This window comes from Monodelphis domestica, chromosome 2 (genome assembly GCF_027887165.1).
Source record: "Monodelphis domestica isolate mMonDom1 chromosome 2, mMonDom1.pri, whole genome shotgun sequence".
NCBI lineage: Eukaryota > Metazoa > Chordata > Mammalia > Didelphimorphia > Didelphidae > Monodelphis > Monodelphis domestica.
In genome coordinates, this window is record NC_077228.1 from 180,751,605 (window position 1) to 180,777,624 (window position 26,020).

Genomic DNA, 26,020 nt, shown 5'->3' on the forward strand with positions numbered 1-26,020 from the left:
TTTTGAAAATAGAACAAAACTATTTTGAGTTTCTCTTTCTGGTTTATTAATTCATTCTGTGATTCTTGATGATATTATAGTTTCTAGGGGACCATTGTTTTTCCTCTCCCTATTAGAATGTAAACTCTTTGACCTTTTATTGTTCTTTATAATTGCTGGAATGACCTTTTTTATGTTGATAATTTGATTTGCATTTTGAAGTTTCTACTTAACTTTAGGTCTTTTTAAAAAAAATACTTAGAAACTCTGTTTCATTAAAATCCCATTTGTCCCCTGTAGAATTCTACTCAGGCTCATACATAATTCTTAGTTTTAGGTCTTTGTCTTTGCACTTTGAGACATTGCTTTTTGAGCTTTCTTCTCCACTGCAGTAGTAGCTATCAAGTCTTAGGAGACTGATTCCTTTCTTCTTGAATTCCAGTAGACCACTGCTGGCTCCAGCTCTTCTCTACATCAAAAGAGTTTCCTCCTGGGGTCAGAGGGACACAAGTGTGGTCTTTCCTTTTCCCCCTTCCTCAGCTCTGTTTTCGTTGTGAAGTCTCGGTTACACAGTTCAGAGTCAGAAAGAATAACATGGCTACAGGTTCACCCCTGGCCTGAGTTTTACCTGCCCTGATACGTAACTCCAGGCCTCTTCACCCTAGAAAGCTTCTTTGATCTTTACTAATCCAATCCTTTTTCTAGTTTAGCACTCTTTTATCTTCCTGTTCCAACCTGAGCTGGAAAAGGGGGATCTTTGTAATTCTTACATGAATTTCCCAATGATCTTTTGGACTGTTACTCTTCTTCTTCAGTCTTTTAGTTATGTTTGAGAGTGAATCTGTACAACCACTTTTACTCTACTATTTTTGTGGGGTTTTGATTAAAGGCTGTTATGTTAGTTTTATCTAGGTCTTGTCAACATGGAAATCTAGAGATCCCCAGTTTACTTAGTTTAAAGGTATAAACCCCAGGTTTTGACCTTGTCACAGGAGAGGTTTCCTCCTGAGTGAAGGTCCCACTTCACCAGACAATAGACATTCACTGCAGCTTTGGCACCTTAGGTAGTGCATCAGTCTCACAAGCTGAAGGTCAGGAGTTCAATCCTAGAAAGGAGGGTGTGATATACTGGGAAAGGCTTCTGACAAAGACAAAAAGAGCTACCTGAAGTGGATGTCTATTGTCTGGTGAAGTGGGACCTTCCCTCAGGGGGAAACCTCTCCTGTGACAAGGTCAAAACCTGGGGTTTATACCCTTAAACTAAGTAAACTGGGGATTTCTATATTTCCATGTTGACAGTCTGTAACTCTAAATTATAGTTCCCTGTCTTATTTGCAATAATTTAAGCCTTACTTTAGCACTTCAGAAGTGACCCTTTCACTTTACTTATCTAGAATATATCTAGGGACCTTTTCTCAGAACTTTCTATTTGATCTTCTCAGTATCTGTTTAATACTGGAAATCTTTCAAATCTTTGTAAGACTTGACAGTATATTAGAGAATCCAGGAAAAATCATGTGTCATTATGAGGTATCAAGTGAACATTTTAGTGGAAAGTTAATTACTCTTCATTTTTCAGTCATTAAATTAAATGAATTTTAATAAATATTTATTTTTATAATTAGAAGTGTTTTCTTTTACCAGTTATTTTTTAAATAAAATTTCTATTTATTTCTTATTGGTTTTATATCTTCTGAATTTCTAAATTTTTTATGCTACAACTTTTAATATTCAGGTCTTTACCCTGGTATTAAATTAGAGGAAAGGCTTGTCATGAATAAATGTGAATAAGTTGACTCATTCTGTTTTATATTCACATTAATCTTTTTAAATTTTTTGTTTCTTTTGTGTGTGTGTTTGACAACAGGATGTCACGAGCTGTTCAGCTTCCAATCCCCTGCCCTGTGCAGCTTGGTTCATTAAGGAATGACTCTCTGGAAGCTCAGTTCCATGAATATGTCAAACAAGGAAACTATGTTAAAGTGAAAAAAATTCTGAAGAAAGGTGAGTATATCTAGAGATGTTAATGAGATTCAGAGGATCAGAGGATGGATGGATGGATAGATAGATGGATGGATGGATGGATGAATGGATGGATGGATGGATGGACAGTCATACATAGATAGATAGATAGATAGATAGATAGATAGATAGATAGATAGATAAAATCAGAGATTGTGTGTTAAGAAATTCCCTAGAAAGCTCTGAACTAGAATTCTCCATAAAATGTAGTTGGAGATACATTTTTTTAGACTACTGAATCCATATTATTCAAATAGAGGTTTTAAGAGATGAACTAAAAATTGTTTTTAAATGAAGCTTTGCCATTTACCCTGTTACTATACTTGTCATTAAAATTTTGCTTAAAGAGAATTCTAAATAATTAGATGAATGTTCACCTTAATAGTATTTTGTATTGGACAAAACACTGGATCCAAAGTCAGAGAATGTGGTTTCAGATTTCATCTGTCCACTTGGAATATATCTATAAGCCTTATCAAATGACCATGGGCCTCCCTATACTTCAGTTTTCTCATTTCTTTTTTTTTTTTAACCCTTACCTTCAGTTTTGGAGTCAATACTGTGTATTGGCTCCAAGGCAGAAGAGTGGTAAGGGCTAGGCAATGGGGGTCAAGTGACTTGTCCAGGGTCACACAGCTGGGAAGTGTGAGGGCAGATTTGAACCTAGGATCTCCCATCTCTGGGCCTGGCTCTCAATCCACTAAGCTACCCAGCTGCCCCCTCCACTGAGCTACCCAGCTGCCCCCTCCTCATTTCTAAAATAATAGGATTAGACTAGATGACCTCTAAGGTCCTCTCTAGTCCTGAATATATGATTTATTTCATCTGTTGAAATCAGTTGAAAATGACATACAGAACTAAATCATATTTTAATTGGTTCCCAGAGCATTTCAACTCTAATATAGAATATATTTTTATGTATTTATATATATATATGTGTGTGTGTGTGTAATCTGGTATATTAGAGGACTTTGGGACTTTGTGGTGATATAAAAGTGTTTTAAAATCATGAAGATAATGAAACATTTACATAGTCCTATATTATGACATTTCACCCTACTTTGTTAATCAAAGAAAAACTAATATTGACTAGATGTACAATAATAAGCTTAACTGTGTTTGAGCTTCTTCCGTAATGCTAAGGATTGACTAAGTAGCTAAGATTATGCTTTCAGATATTTCTATAGCATGTTTCTGGAGAAGTGTAGCTGGAAGTTTAGCCATTTACAAGAAAGAACTTAGACTTCTGAAAGTGATTCTATCATGTGGGGTTAGGGTAGTTTCATATAACTATTTGTTATTAATAATGGTTCATTTTTTCCCTGGAGGGGAGAAAAACATGAACTAAGTTGTTGCTTTAAAGTTGGGGGAAAAAAGATTTTTTTTTCCTTTTATATAAGTAGTATGGTTTCATAGCATACAGGATTTTGAACTGTGAAGACTTGTGTTCAAATCATACTTCTGATCTGTTTTAGCATTATCTTTTAATTTATCATTCCTCTATAAGAATCCTGAAAACTTGCAGGATTCGTTTTCTGAGTCTCCCTGAAGATCAGTAAAGGTAGATAAGTAAAACTTTCCTTCAAACAGAAGTATAAAAAAGCATGAAGAATTAGACAAAATTAATCAATAAGCATTTTTTAAGCTCTTAGTATGTGCTAGACATTGTGCTAGGTATACAGAGACAAAAATGAAACAGTCTCTATCTTTGAAGAACTTATAGTCTATTGTGGGGAGATATACGTAAAGAGGTATACACAAAATATATAAAAAACAGAATTTAAATCAGGGAGGAAGGAAATAGAAACTGTGGGGTCAGGAAAGGCTTTGTGGAAAAGGTTGCATTTGACCTGAGCATTGAAGAAAGCTAGGAATTCTAATTTGTAGAGATGAGGAGGGAATGTATTTGAGGTATGAGCCTGAAGATGGGAGAAACAGGAAAAAGACCCTTTTGGCTGAACTGTATTGTGTGAAAGAAGTATATATAAGAAGTCTGGAAAGTAGGATGAGTCCTGATTGTGAAGATCTTTAAACACCATACAGTGTACCTGTTGTGGTAAAAACCCAAGGTTTGTGACAAGGATACAAGACTTCAACACTTAGCTTAAAAATAGGAAGAGAAACTTGTTAATTTAGAAGTCGTGTTGAAATGGTTGGAAGATAGTGTGCCTCCTAGAAGAGATGGATTCTGGGATTTTGACAACAGGGTCTATGTGACTAGAGAAAGGAAGATGATGGCATGTTACTGGGTCTCTGGAACCTGAGATGGGTCATGTGGTTATGTCCTATGCCTCAAAGTCAAAAGGGGGTGAACTGTCCAGTTTAGAGGATAACCAGATATTTGGGACATAAAGTAGATGTTTTTCAGAAGCAAGCTGGGAGGTACCTATCTGTGCTCATCAAGAATGAAGGGAGGGGGCAACTGAGTGGCTCAGTGTATTGAGAGCCAGGCCTGGAGATGGGAGGTCCTGGGTTCAAATTTGGCCACAGAATCTTCCTAGCAGTGTGGCCCTGGGCAAGACATTTAACCCCCTTTGCCTAGCCCTTACCATTCTTTTGCCATGGAATAAATATTTAGTATTGATTCTAAGGCAGAAGGTAAGGGTTTTAAAAAGAATGAAGGGAGAGGCCAGAGGGCTTCAAAGGTACCTTCCTAGCCTTCAGGAATGCAAGGAAAAAATGAGTCTTTTATATACTTTTCTAACTGGGACATAATCTGGGGTGTTGGGTGTCTAGGAAAAGCCTGTACCCCCATATCATATCTGTACTCATGGAAATGAGTCCTAGAATCATAGATTTAGAGCTAGAAGGGACCTTAGAATATTATCTAGTCTGACTTCCTTATTTTATAGATGAGGGGCTGAAACCCAGACAATTTAAGTGATTTGCTCAGGGACACATAGTTATTGAGTATATAAGGTGGGATTTGAACCCCGTTTGGAGGGAATCCACATGTTGATTCTCTTAATGAGATTGCCATCTGAATTCTTCCTACCTGGGACATCAAACTATTCTTTAATGTTCTTAAAATTGTGGTCATTCTCTCTTTCTAGAGGAAGTCATTAAAATAAATAATGGAAGTCTGGTCCTCATGATAATGGCAGGCAACTGTGGAGGGGAAGATATAGGTTAAAAAATGGAGATAATGTCTTGGTAATTCTCTATTACCATCAGGATTAAATGCATAATTCTCTCTGTCATTCAAAGGACGAAGAGCAAGTGGGAGAGGGTGAAAGGTAGAAAAAGATGATCATCTTTTTCTACCTTTCACCCTCTCCCACTTGCTCTTCAATTCAGTGATACTTGCCCCCTATCTGTTCTCCACACATGAGACTCCATCTCTAGACATCAGGCATTTTTTCTGGCTGTCCCTGATCTTTCTACTCATCTCTACTTTGTGACTTCCCTGGCTTTCTTCAAGTCCTAATGCAAATCTCATCTTCTATAAGAAGCCTTTCCTAATAGGCCTTAATTCTAGAGTTCCCCTCTGTTCATTGTTTTCAGTTTATTCTGCATATACCTTAAACAAACAAAAAAACAATTCAAATTATTTACATATTTAGACTGTGAACTTCTTGAGAAGAGAAAACTATTTTTTGCCTTTGAGTCCCCAAAGAAAGAATTTAGCATAGTGCTTGGCCCAGGATAAGTACTAGTAAAGGTTTGTTGAACAATAATTGACACAGATAACATCTAAAAAAGGATGGGAGAAGTATTACCCAAGTGGTTTGAATGGATCTTGAAAGAGAAAAAGTAGCTTGAATACACTTTAGAAGAGAAAAAGATCATTGAAAGATCTGGTAGACATGTCTCCTAAAGAAGCAAGGGAAAGCAAAGAGGTTACCTATTCCTCTTCTTAGACCTGTGAATTGTGTGGAAGTTAAAAAGTAATCACCAGTGGAAGGAGATGCCAGGCATTTGGTGTCCTTAGGCGAGGACTAGGTTTCTGTTAAAAACAAAGATGGAAGCAAAGTTTGTTGACAAATTAAAAAATGTGTGTTTGTTTTTAGAAAGTAGAGAGCACAGAGGATTGGGCAAGGCTATGCTGTATTTGTTGCTATCTTAATCTGTTGGCAAATTGTGTTATTACACGTCTTTTTGGAAAGTATCTTTTTGGAATGTTTTTTTGTGCTTTTTCTTAGTGTTGCTCATTGTGTCCAACTCTTTGTGCCAGTATGTAGGGTTTTCTTGGCAGAGATACTGGAATTCTTTGTTCTTTCCTTTTCTAGCTAGATAGTAGAGTGAACAAGCTTAAAAGTGATATTAGGTAGGAATAAGGGTGCTTCAAATGACTGTAAATTCAGATAGGGTAACATGTAAGCACTTATATTATTTGGGGAAATGAAAATAATTTTCAGTGATTCTAGTGCACACTGCTAGTGCACACTGGTTTTGGGCTCTCTTTGTAAGAAGGGACAATGCTTCAATAAGGATATTTCAGATATTACAATCTCATTTTACAGATGAGGGAACTAAAGTTGAAAGACATTAAATAATGGAAACCAGAATTCAAACCCAGGGGTCTCCAAGTCCTAGATCTTAACATTTCATCCTTTAGCTTCTTAAAAGTCACATTTCTCAGGGGATACAGAATGGACCCTCATTAAGATTATGAGCCTTTTTCTCTTCCCTTTTGTGGGAAGTTTTTTCTTTTAACAGTCATTTCCTACTCCTCTTGTCTCAAGAAAGAAAAAGTGAGCTGTTTCCACTAATGTGTTTTATATTGCTCATTATTAGATTGTCTCTCTGCAGAGGTCTAGGAGGTTTCTGTCTACACAGCAGCTTTTTAGAATCTCTAGTATCCTTTGAAGGTGAGTTTAAGTGTCACCTTCCCAGAAAAGGCATTTCCTCTCATTTTTCCAGTTGTGGAATGCTCCACTCCATGTTTTGCATTTGCTTCTATATGTATGTACTGTTACCTTCAAATACAAATTTCTTGAGGACAGGGACCATTTCCAGATTTGTTTCTCCATTCTCAGCACCCAGCACAGTGGCTGGCTCATAGTAGCATAATGCTTGTGGTCTTGGTCTCAGTTTTCTTACAGAAAGATGGGGTGGACTAGGGATGACGTGGGGTGGATAAAACCCTCTCAAATGGCCTTTGGCGTCCCAAGCCTGGAATACTCATCAGGTGACCCCCAAATAAAGTTCTTAAGAGGAGAGACCTTTCTGATAGATCAAGGCTATAGTTTTTCAGGGTGGAACATTTAGTGGGAGAGCTGATCAAGAAAACCTGGGCCAAAGGGACACCTTCAGGGATGACAAGGCTCCAGTAATTAGCTTAAAAATAGAAAAATTTATTAAGTTGAATTATTGAGTTGAGTGGTCAGTAGGCAAGAGCAGGTGGAAAGTATTCCACCTCTCCAAGGAGATGGGCATTTGGATGGCTTACATGACTAGAGATGGGATGATGATGGGGTGACATGTTATGAGACAGAGGGGAAGGAAGACATAGTGATGTTTTTTGGGATTCTGGGACCCAAGATGGGTCATGTAGTTATGTTCTATGCCTCAAGGTCAAAGGGGGGGGGTGAACTTGCCCAGTTCTGGGGATGGTTAGATATTTGAACTCAAAACAGATGCCTATCAGAAGCAAGCTGAGAGGTGCTCATCAAAAATGAGGGAAGAGGTCAGAGGGAGTGCCTCTCTCAGAAACCCTTATCATTTGACTTCTTTTGTTCAAGGTTACTTTCCTTTAGCCAGCACTTGCAGGAATGCAAGGAAAAATGAATTCTTTATGTATTCTCTGACCTGGGAGACCTTTTGGAGTTTTAGGGATGTCTAAGGGAAGCCCCAACCACAAGTTAAATTTTTAAGTGGCAGGGGAGGTTCCCTGGGGCCCTGGTCAAGACGATACCCTTTCCTAAAGACCTTTCTAAGCACAGTGAACTCCTTTATTAGCGGCCTAAACCTAGGCTCTGGATCACAGAGTGACGAGCCCTGCCTTTCTCGGTAGAACACCGCGAGAACTCGAGAGCCCTTCCCTATACGCTAGTGTTGTGAATTGAAAGAGCAGCTGAAGCATGTGATTGGCTTTCTGGAGGCAATATGCTAATTAGAACTCATGAGGTTTTTCGGGGTTTAGAATGATCTCTGGCTGGAGAGATGAGCTATGTGGGGCTTGGGCATTGTCTGGCATATTGAGGAAGGCGCACCGCCTTGGTTTTCGGTGGGCCCGAGGAGGGTGCGTAAAAGTGGCCGTGAGCTAAGAGTGCGCGGGATTGTGTGTGGCGGACGCGCCTGGGAGTTGCCGGCTAAGACTATACTTTCAGGGATCATTTCTATAGTATGTTACTAGAGAATTGTGGCTGAAAGTGTAGCACGGAGGTAACCACGAGGAGGAGCTGTAGTGTTCTCTTCTGAGCGTGAAGCTGGCTTGTGGTGCTGCTTTCCAGCAGCTGCTACCTGCCATTGATGATCGTTCTTCTCTGCTTTTGGGCAGGGTGAGAGGAAGAGAACGCAAGCTGAGTGGCTCTCCAGTTTTCTTCATGTAGTATTTAAAGGAAGTTTTTCGTTATTCTATCTGGTGAACTCGCATTAACTGAGCCACTACCACCTTTGTTTGAAGATGAATGATGTGTGTGAATACCTTCATGTAAACAACTGGTACCCCTTCTGCTTCAGTATTTGGACTTTAAAGCCACATGAGGGGGTACACCAATAGAGGATAATGCACAAAGACAATTGTCATTCTCACTGAGACTACCACTATTACTGTAGAAAGTCTTGTTAAAATTTATTAGGCTGACTTTAAATATGACTTTTGTTTTTGAACATCTCTTTTGAAAACTAATGTCCTATCTAGGAATGACATAAGTATCTTGTCTTTGAAGCTTTGTTGACATGCTGTATTTCCTGTCTTGGGGGTGAATTCATTAATTTTTATTTTTGAAGACTTTACTGATTTTAAGGGTTAGGCGAAAATTAGGTTTAAGTGATTTGCCCAGAGTCAGGAGGTATCTGAGATCAGATGTCATGTCTGGGCCTCTTGTTTTCTCTATTCACTTAACTTTGTAACTGCTCCCTTCACCCCCACCAAGGACTCTCCTATAAGCTGTCAACTCCCCCACTTTATCTCTGATCCAAATTGGTTTCTTGGCTAGAGAACCTAAGTGACTGGCATCCAAGTCCAGGCTTGGCCTTTTAATTAGTCCTTTCAACTGAAATTTTTTCTACCACCTTAATGAGAAGGCAAAGGGAGAAATGGCCCAAACCATGCAGGGCCCCCAGGGAGCCTGAGAGGCCAGCAAGTGCTCTGACTTGCTCCGAGAGCCAAGAGTACCATATCTGCCTTCTAAGAGTTTCTAGGGTGCAATGTGGACTTTAGGAGATATTTGCTCTAATCCCATTAACTCAAGATTTCATTGACTTCTTCCTCCACCATTAGTATCTCAGATCTATTTAATCACTTTGCATCAATTTTTTTTTTTACAAAGGGAATTTTTACAAAAGGGAATTTTCTTCAATCCTATAAATCAAAGGGATACTCTCCCCAATATCACCTCAGCCTCAGGGGACTAGTTGTCCCAAAGTCTAGTTCAGTTCTTTCATACCATTGGTTCCACCAAATTCATGTCCAAATGTAAAATGATTTTTGGATGAGTCAAAGCTTCTCTTGACCTGGGTCCACAAGGTCACTCAAGAAGATTTCTCCTTTACTCCTTGGGGCAGCAGTACTGGATTGTCAGTAAAACAGCATGGTTTTTTTTTAAACCCTTACCTTCAGTCTTGGAGTCAAATTGTCTCCAAGGCAGAAGAGTGGTAAGGGTTAGGCAATGGGGGTCAATTGACTTGCCCAGGGTCACACAGCTGGGAAGTGGCTGAGGCCAGATTTGAACCTAGGACCTCCCGTCTCTAGGCCTGGCTCTCAATCCACTGAGCTACCCAGCTGCCCCCAACAGCATGAACTCTTGACTAGATTCCTATGACTGACTCTACTGCCCTTTCCAAGTTTTACAAGGTCAGAGACTCTACTTCCTTCACCTAGAATGCAAAAGAACAAAGTTAGTAGCCAAGGATTAAGGTCTTTTTATTGGGCCACATGATGTCACTGGGCAGAAGGACCCCATTGTCTCGTGGATGTTGTAAGCAAAGAAGTCACACTAACAGAGGGCAGTCACACTAACAGAGGGCAGCTAGAGGGGAAAGGCCAAAAAACCTAGGCCAGACCAGGGGCTGCAGCCAAACAGCTTCCTCTTCACCATGTGATTAGCAAACCAGAATGAGGTGTAGACTATCATGTATGCTCCAAATACTAGAAGCAGGCTCCTTGAAGAGGGGCCAAGATGCCATCTGAGGTTTTTCTGGGCCTGCACCAAATCCTTATTACATTTCTCTGATAAACAAACAAACTTTGTGTTGCCTCAGTACTTCAGATGAAATTCAAATTCATTTAAATCTATATTCTAACCCTACACTATGTCACCAGTTTCTATGTAATAACACAGAAAACTACTGCCAAGGGAGCTTACTCTCTCCCTATCAGTCAGCAAGCATTTTTAAGCACCTAATTTGTGCCAAGCACTATATTCAAACAATACTAGGACCCCTTGACTCATGAGACAGTAATTGGGTATGCATGTGCATGTAAACTCTGTTCAATCCTGGTCTTTAAAGAGAAGAATCCTGTTCCTATTCCTTAACTCTCTGGCTCTTTTGGTTCCTATTCTGGATCTGCAGGGAGAATCACTTCAAGCTTGTTCCTGATCCATATCTAAGATCTTCCCAAAAGCAGGGAGTAAAAATTGTTTGGTGTACTCAAATTATACAATGTAAATCAGGCTTGGGAGAGCTATTTATTTCATTCATACAAAAGAAAAGCTTAACAGAAGAAACAGAAGAAAGCCTATATTAACAAACCACAGTAACTTAGAACTTATCATATCCTCCTAGAAGGTAATACACTTAAAATGTTAAAGCATGAAGCTTTTAGTGGGATTTCTGAATAGTAATTTTCCATTCATCTTAGCTCTGCACTGCCTTCAAGGTCTGTATTTTCTAGCAAGCCAAGATAGGGTGTTGGGATCCTCCTCCTGTTAGTGAACATCTTTCCCTCCAAGAAGCACTTTAGGGGGGATACCTTGGGTAAAGAAGTTGACATTCACTTTAGAACCCAGGAGCTTTTGACCTCTTCAATTCATAAGGAAGTTTCTGGGGCTAACTATGTCCATCTCAGCAGGAACTTTGATTCAGGCCCTACACTCAGGGAAAGATCACAAAACAGAAGAGGCACCAAGGGCCCAAAGCACAGGCACAGGGTTTCCATGTAGCCGTTGTAATTCATAACTACTGACATGGAAGAGGTTTTCCCTTCCTTACTCCTCTAGTTAGAGGTTCCTGACACTTTGTAGACAAAAGAGAAGACTAGGAGGGAACTAATTTATTTCTTTTTCAAAATAAAAAATAATTTTTTCCATTACATGTAGTAATAATTTTTAACACTTGTTTTCTGACATTTTGTGATCTGAATTTTCCTTCCTCCCTTTCCTTGCCCCTCCCTGAGATGGTAGATAATCTGATCTATAGATATCAGATTACATGCGGTCAGGTTACATATATTTCCATATTCTTCAAGTTGTGAAAGACACGCCGGCAAGAAAAAATTCATGAAGGAAAGTGGAAAAGTGGAAAATGGTATCTTGATTTGCATTCAGATTGTAACAGTTTCTTCTGTGGCAATGGATAACATTTTTCATCTCGAGTTTCTTGGGGTTATCTTGGATCCTTAACATGAGCTCATTTCTGTGGTCTACTGCATGAGTAACTCTTTCTGTCTTTGGGACCAATCCTGTTGCCAAGGTTTGTTTTATCATCATAAAGCTCATTCTTTTAGCAATGAGGCATGATACATGGCCTCATGGAAAAGATCAGAATAAGCATTTTATGAAGGGACAGAGTTCCAGGTGTACTTCCTGGAATTTAGTCAGAGCCAATAGAGGACGGGAGGGGGAATTACTTGGATTCCCCTAGTGATCTAGAGCTTGAAGGTATTTCAGAATTCATATAGTCCAATTACTTCCTTTTTTTCAGATGAGGAAAGTATGGAGTTAGTTCCTCAAGGTCACATGTGCCAGAGATGGTATTTAAACACAGGTCATAGGATCAGATGGAAAGCTTGAAAAAATGAGCTCCTAGATGACTGATGTAGGCCAACAATGCCTACAACATTTTACTAATGAGGAAACAGACTGTCCCAAGGCCCATTTAAGGGCCAGAGGTGATATTTGAACTTAGATCCTTTGATTTTAGAGACTGCACTTTGAACTGTACTATGATTTTGCCCTTAGTCCTCCACTCTCACCGGATGATTATTTGTTGTTGCCTAAACACTCCATCCAGCCCATTTTGTTACATTCTCTCTCTGGTGTCCGCCTTCGAGGTAGTGTGGCTGAGGCAGGGTGACTTAAAACAAATTATGTTAGCGATGAAAATAACTGGCATTTATAACCCACTGACTTGTTTAGAAAGAACTTTCCTAGGTGAGAATCATGTAGTATTTTGGGCTATTAAGATAAAGCTTTTAGTCTTGGTGGCCAAGATTGTATGGACTCCCCAGGGATGCAGGCTCCCTTGGAGATGGTGCAACCAGGGAACTTTGATTTGTATTCTGAATATGGCCAGGTGATAGATTAATTGATTAATTGATGGAGGATGTTTCATTATTTTTGAAGAGCCAGCTGGGCAACAACCTCAGTTGCTGCAAGGGAAAATGCAGGGGTGGGGGTTACCTTAGTCATCTGCTTTGCCAACTTCTGGACTTTAAAATTTTTCCCCTTGGGATGGGTGTGTTTAAATCCCCAGCATTTCCTCCAGTATCAGTCAGCAAAACGAAACGATACATCAAACGTGTTTAAATATGTAGCCAACCAAGTCATTTGGGGCAGCTAAGTGGGGGGGGGGGGGGGGAGTACCAAGTCTGGGGTTGAAATCTGGCCTCAGACACTTACAAGCTATGTGACCTTGGGCAAGTCACTTAAACACTTCCTGGTGCTTCCTCCTTTAAAATGAGCTGGAGAAGGAAATGGCATACCACTCTAGTATCTTTGCCAAAGAAAACCCCAACTGGGGTCACGGAGAATCAGATAGGCCTGAAGCAACTCAACAAAAATGTCTAAATATACAATTAAAATGCAATATTTGTTTATCGACTCATTTGTTTATTTGCCTTGGGGACAGTATTTTGTTCTCGCAGCCTCTGTCACTTCGAGGGAGGGGCGGGAGAGAGGAGGGACTTTCTCGGAACAGCTCTTAAGTGTGATTGGCTATCTGGAGGCAGTATGCTAATTAGAACTCGTGAGGTTTTCGGGGTTTAGAATGATCTCTGGCTGGAGAGATGAGCTGTGTGGGGCTTGGGCATTGTCTGGCATATTGAGGAAGGCGCACCGCCTTGGTTTTCGGTGGGCCCGAGGAGGGTGCGTAAAAGTGGCCGTGAGCTAAGAGTGCGCGGGATTGTGTGTGGCGGACGCGCCTGGGAGTTGCCGGCTAAGACTATACTTTCAGGGATCATTTCTATAGTATGTTACTAGAGAATTGTGGCTGAAAGTGTAGCACGGAGGTAACCACGAGGAGGAGCTGTAGTGTTCTCTTCTGAGCGTGAAGCTGGCTTGTGGTGCTGCTTTCCAGCAGCTGCTACCTGCCATTGATGATCGTTCTTCTCTGCTTTTGGGCAGGGTGAGAGGAAGAGAACGCAAGCTGAGTGGCTCCTCATCTTCCCTTATATGGTAATTTAAAAGCAGATTTTTGTGTCTTCTTACGTGATTCAGGCCTTATGTGACTGGCTAAGCTCTTGCTGAGGCCGTATCTGCCTTTGCTTCTTTTTCCTCACAAAGATGGTGTTAGGATAGCCTTCCTGAACTCGTACTTTGAAACTCGCTGCGAGCAATACTTACCCCTTGTTTTTGACTCTTGCTAGCTCCACTTTCATCTCAAAGACGAGAGATGAAGGAAATGGCATGTTACTTTGCACAAAGGAGCTCCAAATGCCATCGGCACTGAATGCCATAGCAGGACCTAGGAACAGGGAAAAGCAACATAGACAGTACTTCTGGATGATGGGATTGAAGACTGGGCAGGAGGCTGCCATAGGCCTCGACTTGGGGCCACTGGCTGCATGCCGCTTAGCTTCAAGATCCTGCAAGGGGGAGAGAAGATGACCAGCTCACTCACCACCCCTCTTGACAGCCACACAAAAAGGCAGGACCAGTTTTACTGACATTCTTCCCCCCCCCCCCCCAAGTGTGGGATCTACTAGAATCGACCAAATAGAAACTGGTGATTTTATGAGCAAACAAGAATATTAAAACAGTCAGAAGGCTGAATCCAAGCAGATTTAAGGTATCTTAAAGCAAAGCAAAAGTAATCACCTTGGGAAATGGATCAAGGGGAAGAAATAGAAGCATCTCAATACCATGACCACAAAAAAAAAAAGCCTAGGTACTCTATTTCATGATATCTTAAAAGAAATTTGCCCAGATTTCTCAGAATTAGAGACCAAAGTGGAAATATGGGGGGAGGGAGAGCCATTAAACCCTCTAAATGAAAACTCAAGTGAAGTCAGACGGAGAGGTAAAGGACAGTAGATGATGGCTGAACTACCTCATCTCTGGCTAGAAGAGACAATGGCAGGAACAGAATAATTCCTCAGGGCTTTGCCATGGTGTTAGGGGGGAAATGACTTCTGGGTCATCTTCCTAAACCCTCCTCTTTCCTATATCCTCTTCCTCCTCCTGGGAACTGCTTGTTGCCACTTAGAGCAGGACCATTGGGTTAGTCTTCTGGGTAGTCTATCTCTCCTATTGATGGATGCCCCAATGTGGACAGCAGCCCAGTGGAAGCAAGAGCCCCTGCCTTCCTCTCACCTCAGGCCCAGCTAGCTCCCAGGTCCAACTGCTTCTTGCTGCTTGACTTAAGAAGATTCAGGAGTTCTCAGCTAAGGTCAGCATCCACTACAACCTGCACTCCTTGGCATGTCTGGAACAACAGAAACAATCTTGGCCTCCCTGCCCAGCCCTCGTTACACATGGCTCCCCCTCATGCTCTCCAAACTCCACCCAAGACAAACTCCCTGCCCTTCCCTGCATCTCCCCCTGCCCTTTGCACATGAGCCCTCCTCTCTCCTGGAAGGCTCTCCCTCTTAATTTGGTCCAGTCTTTTGATTCCCCAGGCTCCCACAATGGCTCAGCCCGAGTGGAGGGTCCATCCACAATTGGGAGTGATCCCATCCCTCCTTTGTCCACATTGAGCACTGAATGCTCAGGGTTCCAGGACATTCCATTTTCCTCTGGTAGAAGGGAAGTTTCTCTGTGGGGAGGGGAGGGGTGTGTGTGTGTGTGTGTATGTGTGTGTGTTAGTGGTTTTGGACTGTGTGTCCACCTAGGTTCTGGAGAGTGCCTGATACACAGTAGGCACTTAATAAATGTTGATTGATTGATTAGTTGATTGTGGTGGTCTTAGACTATACTTCTCAGTAGAGTGGATTCTTAGGAAGTGCTAGATAAAGGTGTGGGTGTGTGTTTGAAGTTATCAGTTAGTTGATCAAGGTGGCTGGCTGGAGGGAGGGAGTATGTTAATTTGGACCAGGGTGGCTTGAAGGGCTCAGGCAGGGGTCTTCCAGTTGTGGCCATGAGGCTGGCAGAGTCTCTGTTTCTGTGTCGGAGGGCTTGTTGGAGCTGTGTTGGGGAGTGCCTGGGTACTGGGTGTCCTTTGTGTGGAGGCAATGTTGTGTGTCCAAGTGACCATGAGTGTGAGGGGTGTGGTCTTGGTAGTGCTGGGGCCATGTTGGAGCTTCTGGCCAAGACTATACTTTCAGGGATCATTTCTATAGTATGTTACTAGAGAATTGTGGCTGAAAGTGTAGCACGGAGGTAACCACGAGGAGGAGCTGTAGTGTTCTCTTCTGAGCATGAAGCTGGCTTGTGGTGCTGCTTTCCAGCAGCTGCTACCTGCCATTGACGATTGTTCTTCTCTGCTTTTGGGCAGGGTGAGAGGAAGAGAACACACGCTGAGTGGCTCCTCATCTTTTATATGGTATCATAAAAACAGATTTTTCTTTCTTTTTTTTTTTTTGCTTCATGTTGTTTGAGTTTTTGTGGAATTATTTGTAGTAATTGCTTTTTAGTATACTGGCCCCTTTTTTTTTTTATCAGTAAAGGCTATTAGTTGCGGGGTGGGGGAAGGACTGTTATGCAGTTAAATCCCCAAAATTGTTCTCCTTTATACTTCATCTACTCAAGAAAGAACACAACAAAGTCAACAAAACCAAATAATTTAGGGACACCTATTGCTGTAGTGTTACACTTACCAGCCCTGGAGTTTAAATATAGCCTCTGTGCTGTAGGAAATGATAAACACGACCATTGCAAGAAAAGACACACACCAACTAATGGGCACAGTGAAATTAGCAGAGCCAGGAGAATATTGTACAAAGTCACACCAACATTGTAGAATCATCAACTGACAAAACTGAGTGACTCTGGTTTCCTTTTCCTTGTTTTATGACATCAGATTGTTGTGCTTCATATCCTGGCATCCTAATTTGGCTAAAGATCCAAATTTTTTTCTCAACTTTTTTGTCTGTCATTATCTTAATTTCTAAGTAAAATATTTTAGGATGGCACTAAAACCTTGAAATCATATTCGTGAAGTGAAGAACAATTGTTGAAACTTACTTTCATTCATTCTGCCATTTACCTTGCAGGAATTTATGTTGACACTGTAAATTCTCTGGGCCAGACAGCACTTTTCACTGCCGCATTGTTAGGTCTTCCCAAATTAGTTGATGTCCTGGTCGATTATGGATCAGATCCAAATCAGTAAGTATCTTACAATTATGAAGCAAAACATTGCCAGTATTCTTTAAATATGCCTTAAGTCTTTGGAAAACCACATTAGGAAAAGTCATCTTGAACAGGGAAGACCAGTTTGAACTATGAAATATTTATTAAGTAGCAGTTTTTCAGAACTCCCATCAAACTTTGTAATGCTTTCTAAGCCTATTTAAATAAATAGTTGACATTTATAATTAATATCATTTACACTTTGTTTATTGTGTTAAAAATGTTAATTTTTGGAGAGAATGTAAAAGCCATTGTTTAGAACCAGCTGTATTAGTACAACAATACCTTCCTGGATTCATTTTTGGAATTGTTTTTATTAAAATATCAGTCCTCATTCCTTCAAATTAATGAGACATGAGAACAGAATTTAAATCCTTAAGTTTTAAACCTCACTAGATTTTTTTTCAGGGCCAAGGTTGAGTAAGGTATTCCACTTGGATTTATAGCAGTAGTTAAGGAATTTATAGAATCAGAGGGACCTCACAGAACATCACCTAGTTATGTTTATGTAATACATGGCATAATTATATCATCCATAATGGGGAACTGGATCATAGAGATCATAAAACTGGGATCTGGAAATAATCACAGATTATCTAATCCAATTTTTGCCTTTTACTTAGAAGAGAAAGCTACACTGACCAATAATAGTACTTCATACATGGTATAAAGTTATATGATAAAGTTTTTGTGGAAGCCTTGCAAATAATAGTTATAAAAGTTAAGTAGTTGCTTTGTTGGAAAGATGAAAGATGGCTTTAATCTTACTTTCCCAGTGATAATTAACTGCATAACTTGTTTGCAGTAAAACCACATTTATACTTCAGCCAACTCCTCCCCAATTTGTCTCCTCTAGCAGCTCCTCTCTCTCTTCTTGAACAATTATAACTTACCCAGGTTCTCAAAATATCTCTGTTGTTGTAGATGCCATTGGGGAAATTCTTCCCTCTCAATACTGCAAGTATAATGTAGAAATCACCTTTTGATTGGGGCACATGAAATCTTCAAGAGGGTGGGCTCTGAGCTAGGGGGTAGAGACCAAGAAGAACCCAACTCTTCCTGCCTTCATTTTTGTTTTCGGACTGCACAGAGTGGAAGTGAGCCTGCTTCCCAATAGTGTGCATATATAAGATCATTCATAGTTGTAGCTGGGAGAGACCTTAGAGCCATCTAGTCCAACCCTTTATTCTGGGAAACTGAAGCCCAGGGAGGTTAAGTAACTTTCCTAAAGTCGCACAGTGAGCTATTTATTCAGAGCTCCAGATTCTAGGAGATATTGTCACTTTCTTTGCCACTTTTTTGCCATTTTTTTGCCATGTTTTGCCATAACATCTGTGCTCTAGGCAAAAATGTCTATGGCATTTTTGCCTAGAGCACAGAGGTTAAGTGACAGGGCCACTGTCACATGGCCACTGCATGGCAGTCAGGCATAAACCCAGGTCTTCCTGACTTCAGGACCAGCTCTCCACTCATTGTGCCACACTACCTCACTAAGGAATTTATAAATAAGTATACATATATTGGGAATTTGTGTTCAAAATTTTTTTCAGCTTGGTGCATGACCAGAAAAGTGTGGAAGATGGTGGTCTAGATTAAACCAGTGTTCTCAAAGCCTGTTTTCTGATTAGTCACATAATTTGAATAGGGACTCTGTGAGAACATTTTTTATGCCAATAATAATCACACTCTAAAATATTCAATGTGAATTTCTTCATCTTTGAACAGTAAGTAGGCTTATTTTTGACACCCTGTGGGGGAATAAAGCCTGAAACCCCATTGAGCAAAGTTATGGGGACCTGGGAGGCAAAAAGGCCTTGACCCTAGACCAGCTTATGTTTGTCATGTAGCTAACTCCTCACCCTGAGGCCTCAAACACCTCCTTTTCCCCCCTCCCATTTGTACTAGATGTACCTGCAAAATCACTGATGTATTAGAATGTAAAATCTCCTTAATATGAAGCCCTTGAGGGCAGGGACTGTTTGACTTTTTGTCTTTGTATCTCCTAATGCTTAGCACAGTGCCATGAATTATGGTCTTCTTGACTGTATGACTGGTGCCTTTTGCACTGTGCCAGCTCACTGCCCCAGACCTTCCAGACCAGTATGCTATTAATACATTATGAGGCAGCATGCATTAGTTGGGTTTAAGCCACACCTCTGTCATTTACAAGTTGTGGGACCCAGGGCAGGGTCACCTCTCTGAGGCTCAGGCTTTGAGACTCTAAGTGCCGTGGGGAGGGGAGAAGGGAAATGTAAACTGCCAATGGGACAACATCTTTCAACCCTAAATGTGTTCTTTGACCATATTAATTAGCAGAATGATGAACTGAGGTCTATCGCTGAGACGTCGCCAGAGTAGCTTGGTTCAAAGAACATCTACTTAGAATTCATAGCCTGAGTTCTGGTAGCAGCCCTGCATATGTGCTGTGAGATCAACCATGTAAAGGGGCTTTATTTTTTAAGCTCTTTTTATTTGTGTTTTTTTCAATTTGTCAAATAAAGATGGAAATAATACTTGTCCTATCTGTCTCATAGGACTTTCAGGTGAGAAAATGTGTGTGGAGTGTGTGAAAGATTTATAAAGTGCCATGTGAGTGAGGGATTGATTTTGGGTTCTGGCTATGACAACCACTGAGTAGATTTTGCAGAAAGAAATGCTGTAAGCTTGGAGAATTCACTAGAAGAATTCAAAGCCCCCTTCACCTCTGTTCTTGGTTTTTTGGGAAAGGGTTTCTACATGCTATTTATGGTGTAACATTTTGTCTAATATTTCTTAGTCGCTGCTTTGATGGAAGTACACCTGTCCATGCAGCAGCATTTTCCGGCAATCAATGGATCCTCAGCAAACTGTTAGATGCAGGTGGTGACTTGAGACTCCATGATGAAGATGGCAAAAATCCTCAGAGCTGGGCTTTGTCTTCAGGGAAGGAGAGAAGCACTGCGGTAAGGCCATACCCCAGAATAAGGCAGGATGCTTTCTGGGGAGCAGCCCCCAAGCTTAATTAAATCTTCAGGTTCAAAAACCAGTCTGGTTTTTGATGAAGAATAAATGAAGGAGTTTAGGCCAGATGATTGTTATTATTTCTTCATATCTGTAATATAATTGAGACCCTAGCTGGCTAGGTGGCATGGTGGATAAGAGTATTGGATTTGCAATCAGGAAGACCCGAGTTCAAATTCTGTCTTAGACATTTACTTAGTTGTATGATCCTAGGAAAAGTGCTTATTTTCTCTCAACCTCAGTTTCCTCATCTGTAAAATGAGAATAGTAATAGTACCTATTATACAAGATTGTTGTGAGGAGCAAATTTTTTTTGCTTGTGTTTGTTTATACATGCATATATAGTGCTTTGCATACCTTAGAAAACTGTATAAATGCTAGACATTAATTTTTTAAATTATATTTATCTTTATTGATCAGCAAAAATCTGCTTTTTCACCCTCCCATCCCAGCTACATGTGTCCTTTTCCCCTTAACATTATATGGTCAAGCAAATCAGATTTTTTCATTAGTCATGTCCAAGCCCTTAATCTCTCTATGAAGAAATATGTAGCATATTTTATCATTTGTCCTTTGGAATCATGGTTGGTCATTATGCTAAGAGTTCCTAATTTGTTCGGAGTTGTTTCTTTTTTATATAGTATTATCATCATTGTATGAATTGTTCTTCTGATTCTGTTCCTTCACTCATCACATCAGTTCATAGAAGTTTTCCCAGGTTTCTTTGAAACAATGACTTTCAGTTTCTTATAAATAGGGGACAACTAGGTGGCTCAGTAGACTAAGAGCCAGACTTGGAGACTCTAGGTTCAAATTTAGGCCCAGATACTTCCTAGCTGTGTGACCCTGGACAAGTTATTTAACCTCCATTGCCTAGACTTTATTACTCTTCTGCCTTGGAATCAATACACAGTATTGATTAGAAGACAGAAGGTAAGGGTTTCAAAAAAAATTAGTGTTCTATCACATTAATTGTAACTTTTTCATCCCTTTCCCAATTTATAGGCATCCTTTCAAATTCCTTTTCTTTGACACCTCAAAAAGAGCTATAAGTATTTTTTTTACATTCTTAGTTTGTTTTACTTAGGACTATTTCTTCCTTTACCCTACCCTCACTCTGATGTTCCCTCCTACTTTTTTGTTTTTAGAATTGAAAATTTTTAGTTAATTAATTGATTTGCATTCTGCATTCTGATTCAGGCTCTGCCTCTCACCTAGCAGCCATGTCCAGGGACCAAGGAATCTCCCAGGGTCTGCAATGAGCTCTAACTGGGTTAGTCCATATGACTCTTGGGAAGTGGCCAGAATTCAAGCTTAGAGCAAGGAACATGGAAGGGATAAGATAATACTGCTTACCTCTTTCCATTTTTTATAGAGAAATAAAGTCACTCTCAAACCAAGGCCAGTGGATACTCTTATGTCTTAGGTTATTGGGCTATAGTATAATTTCACGTTAATCTCATTTATTGAGCAAGGCACTGAACACACCAAGATAAGACCAAAATGGTGCCTGCCCAACAGGAATTTATATTCTAATGGAAAGGATAAAGAGTATGCATGGACCAGTAAATACAAAACGTAAACAAAGCAATATAGAGTAATTGCAGGAGGGAAAAAGCCCCAAGAACTGGAGAATCTCCAGGAAAGGCTCATGCAGGAGCTGGCCCCAGAGTTGTGTTTGGAGGAGGTAGGTTCTGCAAGTTGAAGATGAGGAAGGAACACCTGCTCCTTAGGAGAGACAGCCTGTACAAAGATATAGAGGCAGGAGCTTGGGATTCAAGTATTATCTCCCTCTCCCCCTGCCCTCCTTCCCCTTCCACAAGTATTCAATTGGCCAAATATGTGAGTGCCTGATGTTTGGATTTATGGTCATTTATTGCAGATGGTGGAGTTCATGCACCGATGTGCCTCCCACATGCAGGCAATCATTCAGGGATTTTCTTATGATCTGTTGAAGAGGATTGACTCTCCACAGAGACTCATCTGTAGCCCATCCAGATTTGGCAGCCTGATGCATGGGTAAGACCCTTCTAACTAGGGACACAAGTGGCCAGCCATCTGTATTAAACCAAAATGGTCAGACAGGGAGGTAATTGCCATTTGGTTGTGCTGAATGATCATACTTGGCCAGTGTGGCAGCAGTTTCCTCTAGTAAACTAGTTCTGTTCTAAGATTTCTGAATGTTTATTGTGGTGTTGAGGGGGTAAGGACTGTTTTTCATATGTGAAATTGATCTTAGCTGAGGAGAATAGCATATATAATAATAGAAATCTTGAACAATGATCAGTGGTAAAGGACTCAACTGTTAGCAACAAAGCAAGGTCCCAAGATAACCCCAAGGGACTGGACTCATGAAAAATGGCACTGGCAGCCAGAGAAGAAGGAACTGTTAGAGTCTGATTGCAGATCAAAGCCATTTTTCACTTTATTTCCTTCATGAGTATTTTGTTGTATGTGTGATATGTGTCTTCTTTCATGACATGAAGAATATGGAAATATGTATTTCATGACAGCACTGCTATAACCTATATCAGTCTTATTGCTAAGAGGAGGGGGTAGGAGAGAGAATATAAATTGCAAAGTTTCAGATAATGGTTATAAAAAATTGCTTCTATGTAATTGAAAAAACTTTATAAAGAAATGGTACTTAGAGTGCCAGGCCTAGAGGCAGAAGGACTCAGGATTAAGTCTTGCCTCTGACATTTAACTACTTATCTGAACAAAATATTGAATTTCTTAGTGCCTTAAGCGCAACTGACTCTGAGATTAAAAGTTACAGGCATTGGAAGAAATAGTTTCCTTATCACAAGTTCCTGCAACAATTAAATTAAAGGGCTAGAGTCCAAAAAGGATCCAATAAATAATAAATTAATATTTAAAGTCATATTTATTCAATAGTGCAATTACTTGAGAATCCTTTCTTGAGTGAATAGATGAATATTCACAACTTGGTTTGAGCCCCTCCACGAAGTTAAAATATTATCATTTATTATTATTGCTCTTCCTATTATTTCTTGGTCCCTGGGTGTATTTTTGATAGATAGGGTTATGAAACAGCTGAGCCATATTACTGTCATTAGGAATTGAATTCAGCTGCTGGAATTTTGTTTCAGGGAAGACTGGATATAGATGCAGAGCAGGAAATTTCATTTTGGTTTGAAGACTTATAGGAGAACTTTGTAAAAAAAATTATTCATTTATTTTTTTTATCGATTTGGCCTCAATTGAATTATTTTTTAAGTCCTTTTTTTTTTAAGTTTTGGAAATTTTTATTTAATTAATTAATTTAGAATATTTATTTTTCCATGGTTACAAGATTCTTGTTCTTTCCCTTCCCTGCCCCCACCTCCCTCCCATAGCCAATGCACAATTCCATTGGGTTTTACATGTGTCATTGATCAAGATCTATTTCCATATTATTGATATTTGCACTAGCGTGATCATTTAGAGTCTAGTTCCCCAATCATATCCCCATCAACCCTTTTGATCAAGCCGTTGTTTTTCTTCTGTGTTTCTATTCCCACAATTCTTCCTCTGAATGTGGATGGTGTTCTTTCTCATAGGTTTCTCAGAATTGTCATGGATCATTGCATTGCTGCTAGTAGAGAAGTCCATTACATTCGATTGTACCACAGGGTATCCATCTCTGTGTACAATGTTCTCCTGGTTCTGCTCCTCTCACTCTGCATCAATTCCTGGAGGTTGTTCCAGTTCCCATGTAATTCCTCTAGTTCATTATTCCTTTGAGCAAAATAGTTTTCCATCACCAACAGATACCACAATTTGTTCAGCCATTCCACAATCAAAGGACACTCCCTTATTTTCCTTTTTTTTTTGGCCACCAAAAAAACCTCAGCTATGAATATTTTGGTACAAATCTTTTTTCCCTATTATCTCTTTGGGGTATAAACCCAGCAGTTCTATGACTGGATCAAAGGGCAGGCAGTCTTTTAGCACCCTTTGGGCATAGTGAGGAGAGCTTTTTGAATCAAGACAGTCAATAGTCAACCAGACCAGACTGAGCTATGAAAAATGTGGAAACTTAAAGGGAAGATGAGAAGACAGTACAGTTACAGTACATAGACACAGGCCCCTAAAGTAGTTCAAAACATTAATGCTTCAAAATGTGGATATTAGAAAAATCAGTGCTGTGTCATATGTTCTACTCTCCTAGTAAGATAACATTTTTGTTTTCTTTGTCCTTTATCCTGAAATGGAAAGAGGACAAAAGCAAATATTTCTTCCTTACCTGTGAGGGAAGTGCAAAAGCAAAACTTTACTACTTGCATGGATAGATACTGCCAATTAGAAAAATGTGCATGCCAAAAACTGCCCTTTTTGAATCTTCTTGTTTATTATTCATCAGAAACCATTCAACAGCTTTGTTTTGGTGTCCGTGATATGCAAAGCAATGAACTGGGCACAGATAATGTGAAGGTATTTTTAAGGTTTAATCTCTACCTTCAAGAGGACTGACAGTCTAGTTGGGGAGAAAAGACATATGAAGATGTATACATTGGTAGTTTTTTCAATTTTTAAAGTTTTATTGACATATTTTACTTTTATGTTGCAAACATTTATAGATTATCCCTATTCCATGAGAGATCTCTTCTTTTCTTTCTTTTTTATCATACAAAACACACTTCCATATTGGTCATTATTGTAAGAGCACAGTCATGCAAAACCAAAACCATAAATGTACTGATGTGAAAGATAATATGTTTTGATCCACAGCAATCCGACTCCAACAATTCTTTCTCTGGAGGTGGATAACATCAGGATTTTTTTTAAAAACTCCTGCCTTCTGTCCTAGTAGCAATTCTAATATAGAAGAATGGCAAGAGCTAGGCATTAAGAATAAATGACTTTGCTAGGGTCACACAGCTAGAAAGTTTCTGAGTCTAGATTTGAACCCAGGTCCTCCTGACTCTCTATCCTCTGTGATATCTAGCTGCCCCAGGAATTAGGAGATCTTATTAAGAGCCCCAGCTTTGGCTCTAATTTCCTGAGTTGAATATTTCATTCTACTCTATGAACCTCAGCTAGTTCCTTAAATTTAAGAATTCAGTTCAACAGATGCCTGCTGTACCAGATCCTGGAAGAGATGCCAGACTTAGATAAGATAATTCTTGGCCTTTATAGAGCATATAGCCTAGGAGGAGAACTGTGACTCATGCAAAAATAACTATGACCTAAATAAGCACATACTATAAACAGTGCATACCCTTTGATTCAGTAATACCACTACTGTGTCTATATTCCAAAGAGATTTAAAAAATGAGAAAGGACCTACTTGTATAAAAAGATTTATGACTGTTCTTTTTGTGGTGGCAAAGAATTAGAAACTAAAGGGATATCCATCAATTGGGGAATGGCTAAACAAATTGTTGTATATGATAGTATATAGTAGTAGTCTCTCGGTGACCGAGAATGACTATTGTCTTTGTGCAGTTTCATCTATGGTGTACCCTCATGTGGCTTTGGAGTCCAAAGGCTGAGGTGCAGAGTTTGTGGCACATGGGGCCTGGGACGCCAGTTGTTACGGGAGGCGCGGTTGTGGCCTGGTGTCGGCGTTCACGCGCAGCGGCAAGACGTCAACGTCGCTCATCTTCAAAGTTGGCGGTGGCATGGTTAATGTGGGTTCACCAGCTGCTTCTGTCAGAGGCAGCGAGTTCTAGTTGCTTTGGTGTCATGCCAGCCCACTTCAAGTTGGACTTTAGCTGATCCTTGAATCTTTTCTTTGGTCGGCCTTGTTTCCTGAGTCCAGCTGACAGTTCACCATAGAATACCTGTCTTGGTATTCGCTGTGGGTCCATGCGGACGACATGTCCAGACCATCGTAGCTGGGCTTTGAGGACCAGGACTTCGATGCTGGTGGAGTTGGCTCTGTCGAGGACTGCCTGGTTGATGATTCGGTCCTGCCATCGGATCCTCATGATTGACCGGAGAGAGCGTTGGTGGAATTGCTCCAGCTGTTTCATGTGCTTCCGGTACAGTGTCCATGTCTCACAACCGTACAGGAGCGAGCTGAGGACCACTGCGTTGTACACTTTGAGCTTTGTCACCGTGCTTACACCGCTGTGTGGGAGGACTTTGGAGCGCAGCCGCCTGAGTGCCTGGCTGGCCTTTTGGATCCTGGCATTAATCTCGTGGTCTAGGAACCCATCGTTGGCGATGGTGCTGCC

The 26,020-nt window shown here is 40.3% G+C and overlaps 1 protein-coding gene and 3 non-coding genes across 8 annotated transcripts in view; all 4 read left to right on the forward strand.

The window, feature by feature from the left end:
- The window catches only part of TEX14 (testis expressed 14, intercellular bridge forming factor), a 150,847-nt gene that overhangs the window by 10,282 nt on the left and 114,545 nt on the right, over window positions 1-26,020 (forward strand). For all 5 annotated transcript variants that reach the window (XM_056814208.1, XM_056814204.1, XM_056814207.1 and 2 more), the window contains exons 2-5: window positions 1,847-1,983; window positions 16,697-16,811; window positions 19,612-19,777; window positions 21,718-21,854. In XM_056814208.1, the coding sequence (XP_056670186.1) occupies window positions 1,847-1,983; window positions 16,697-16,811; window positions 19,612-19,777; window positions 21,718-21,854 (555 nt within the window). The remainder of the gene's footprint in view (window positions 1-1,846; window positions 1,984-16,696; window positions 16,812-19,611; window positions 19,778-21,717; window positions 21,855-26,020) is intronic.
- On the forward strand, window positions 8,258-8,474 carry LOC130457618 (small nucleolar RNA U3). Its single transcript, XR_008916919.1, has one exon. It is a non-coding gene; the product is annotated as a small nucleolar RNA U3 (small nucleolar RNA).
- LOC130457619 (small nucleolar RNA U3) lies at window positions 13,485-13,701 on the forward strand. The gene has a single exon (XR_008916920.1). It is a non-coding gene; the product is annotated as a small nucleolar RNA U3 (small nucleolar RNA).
- On the forward strand, window positions 15,793-16,009 carry LOC130457624 (small nucleolar RNA U3). Its single transcript, XR_008916925.1, has one exon. It is a non-coding gene; the product is annotated as a small nucleolar RNA U3 (small nucleolar RNA).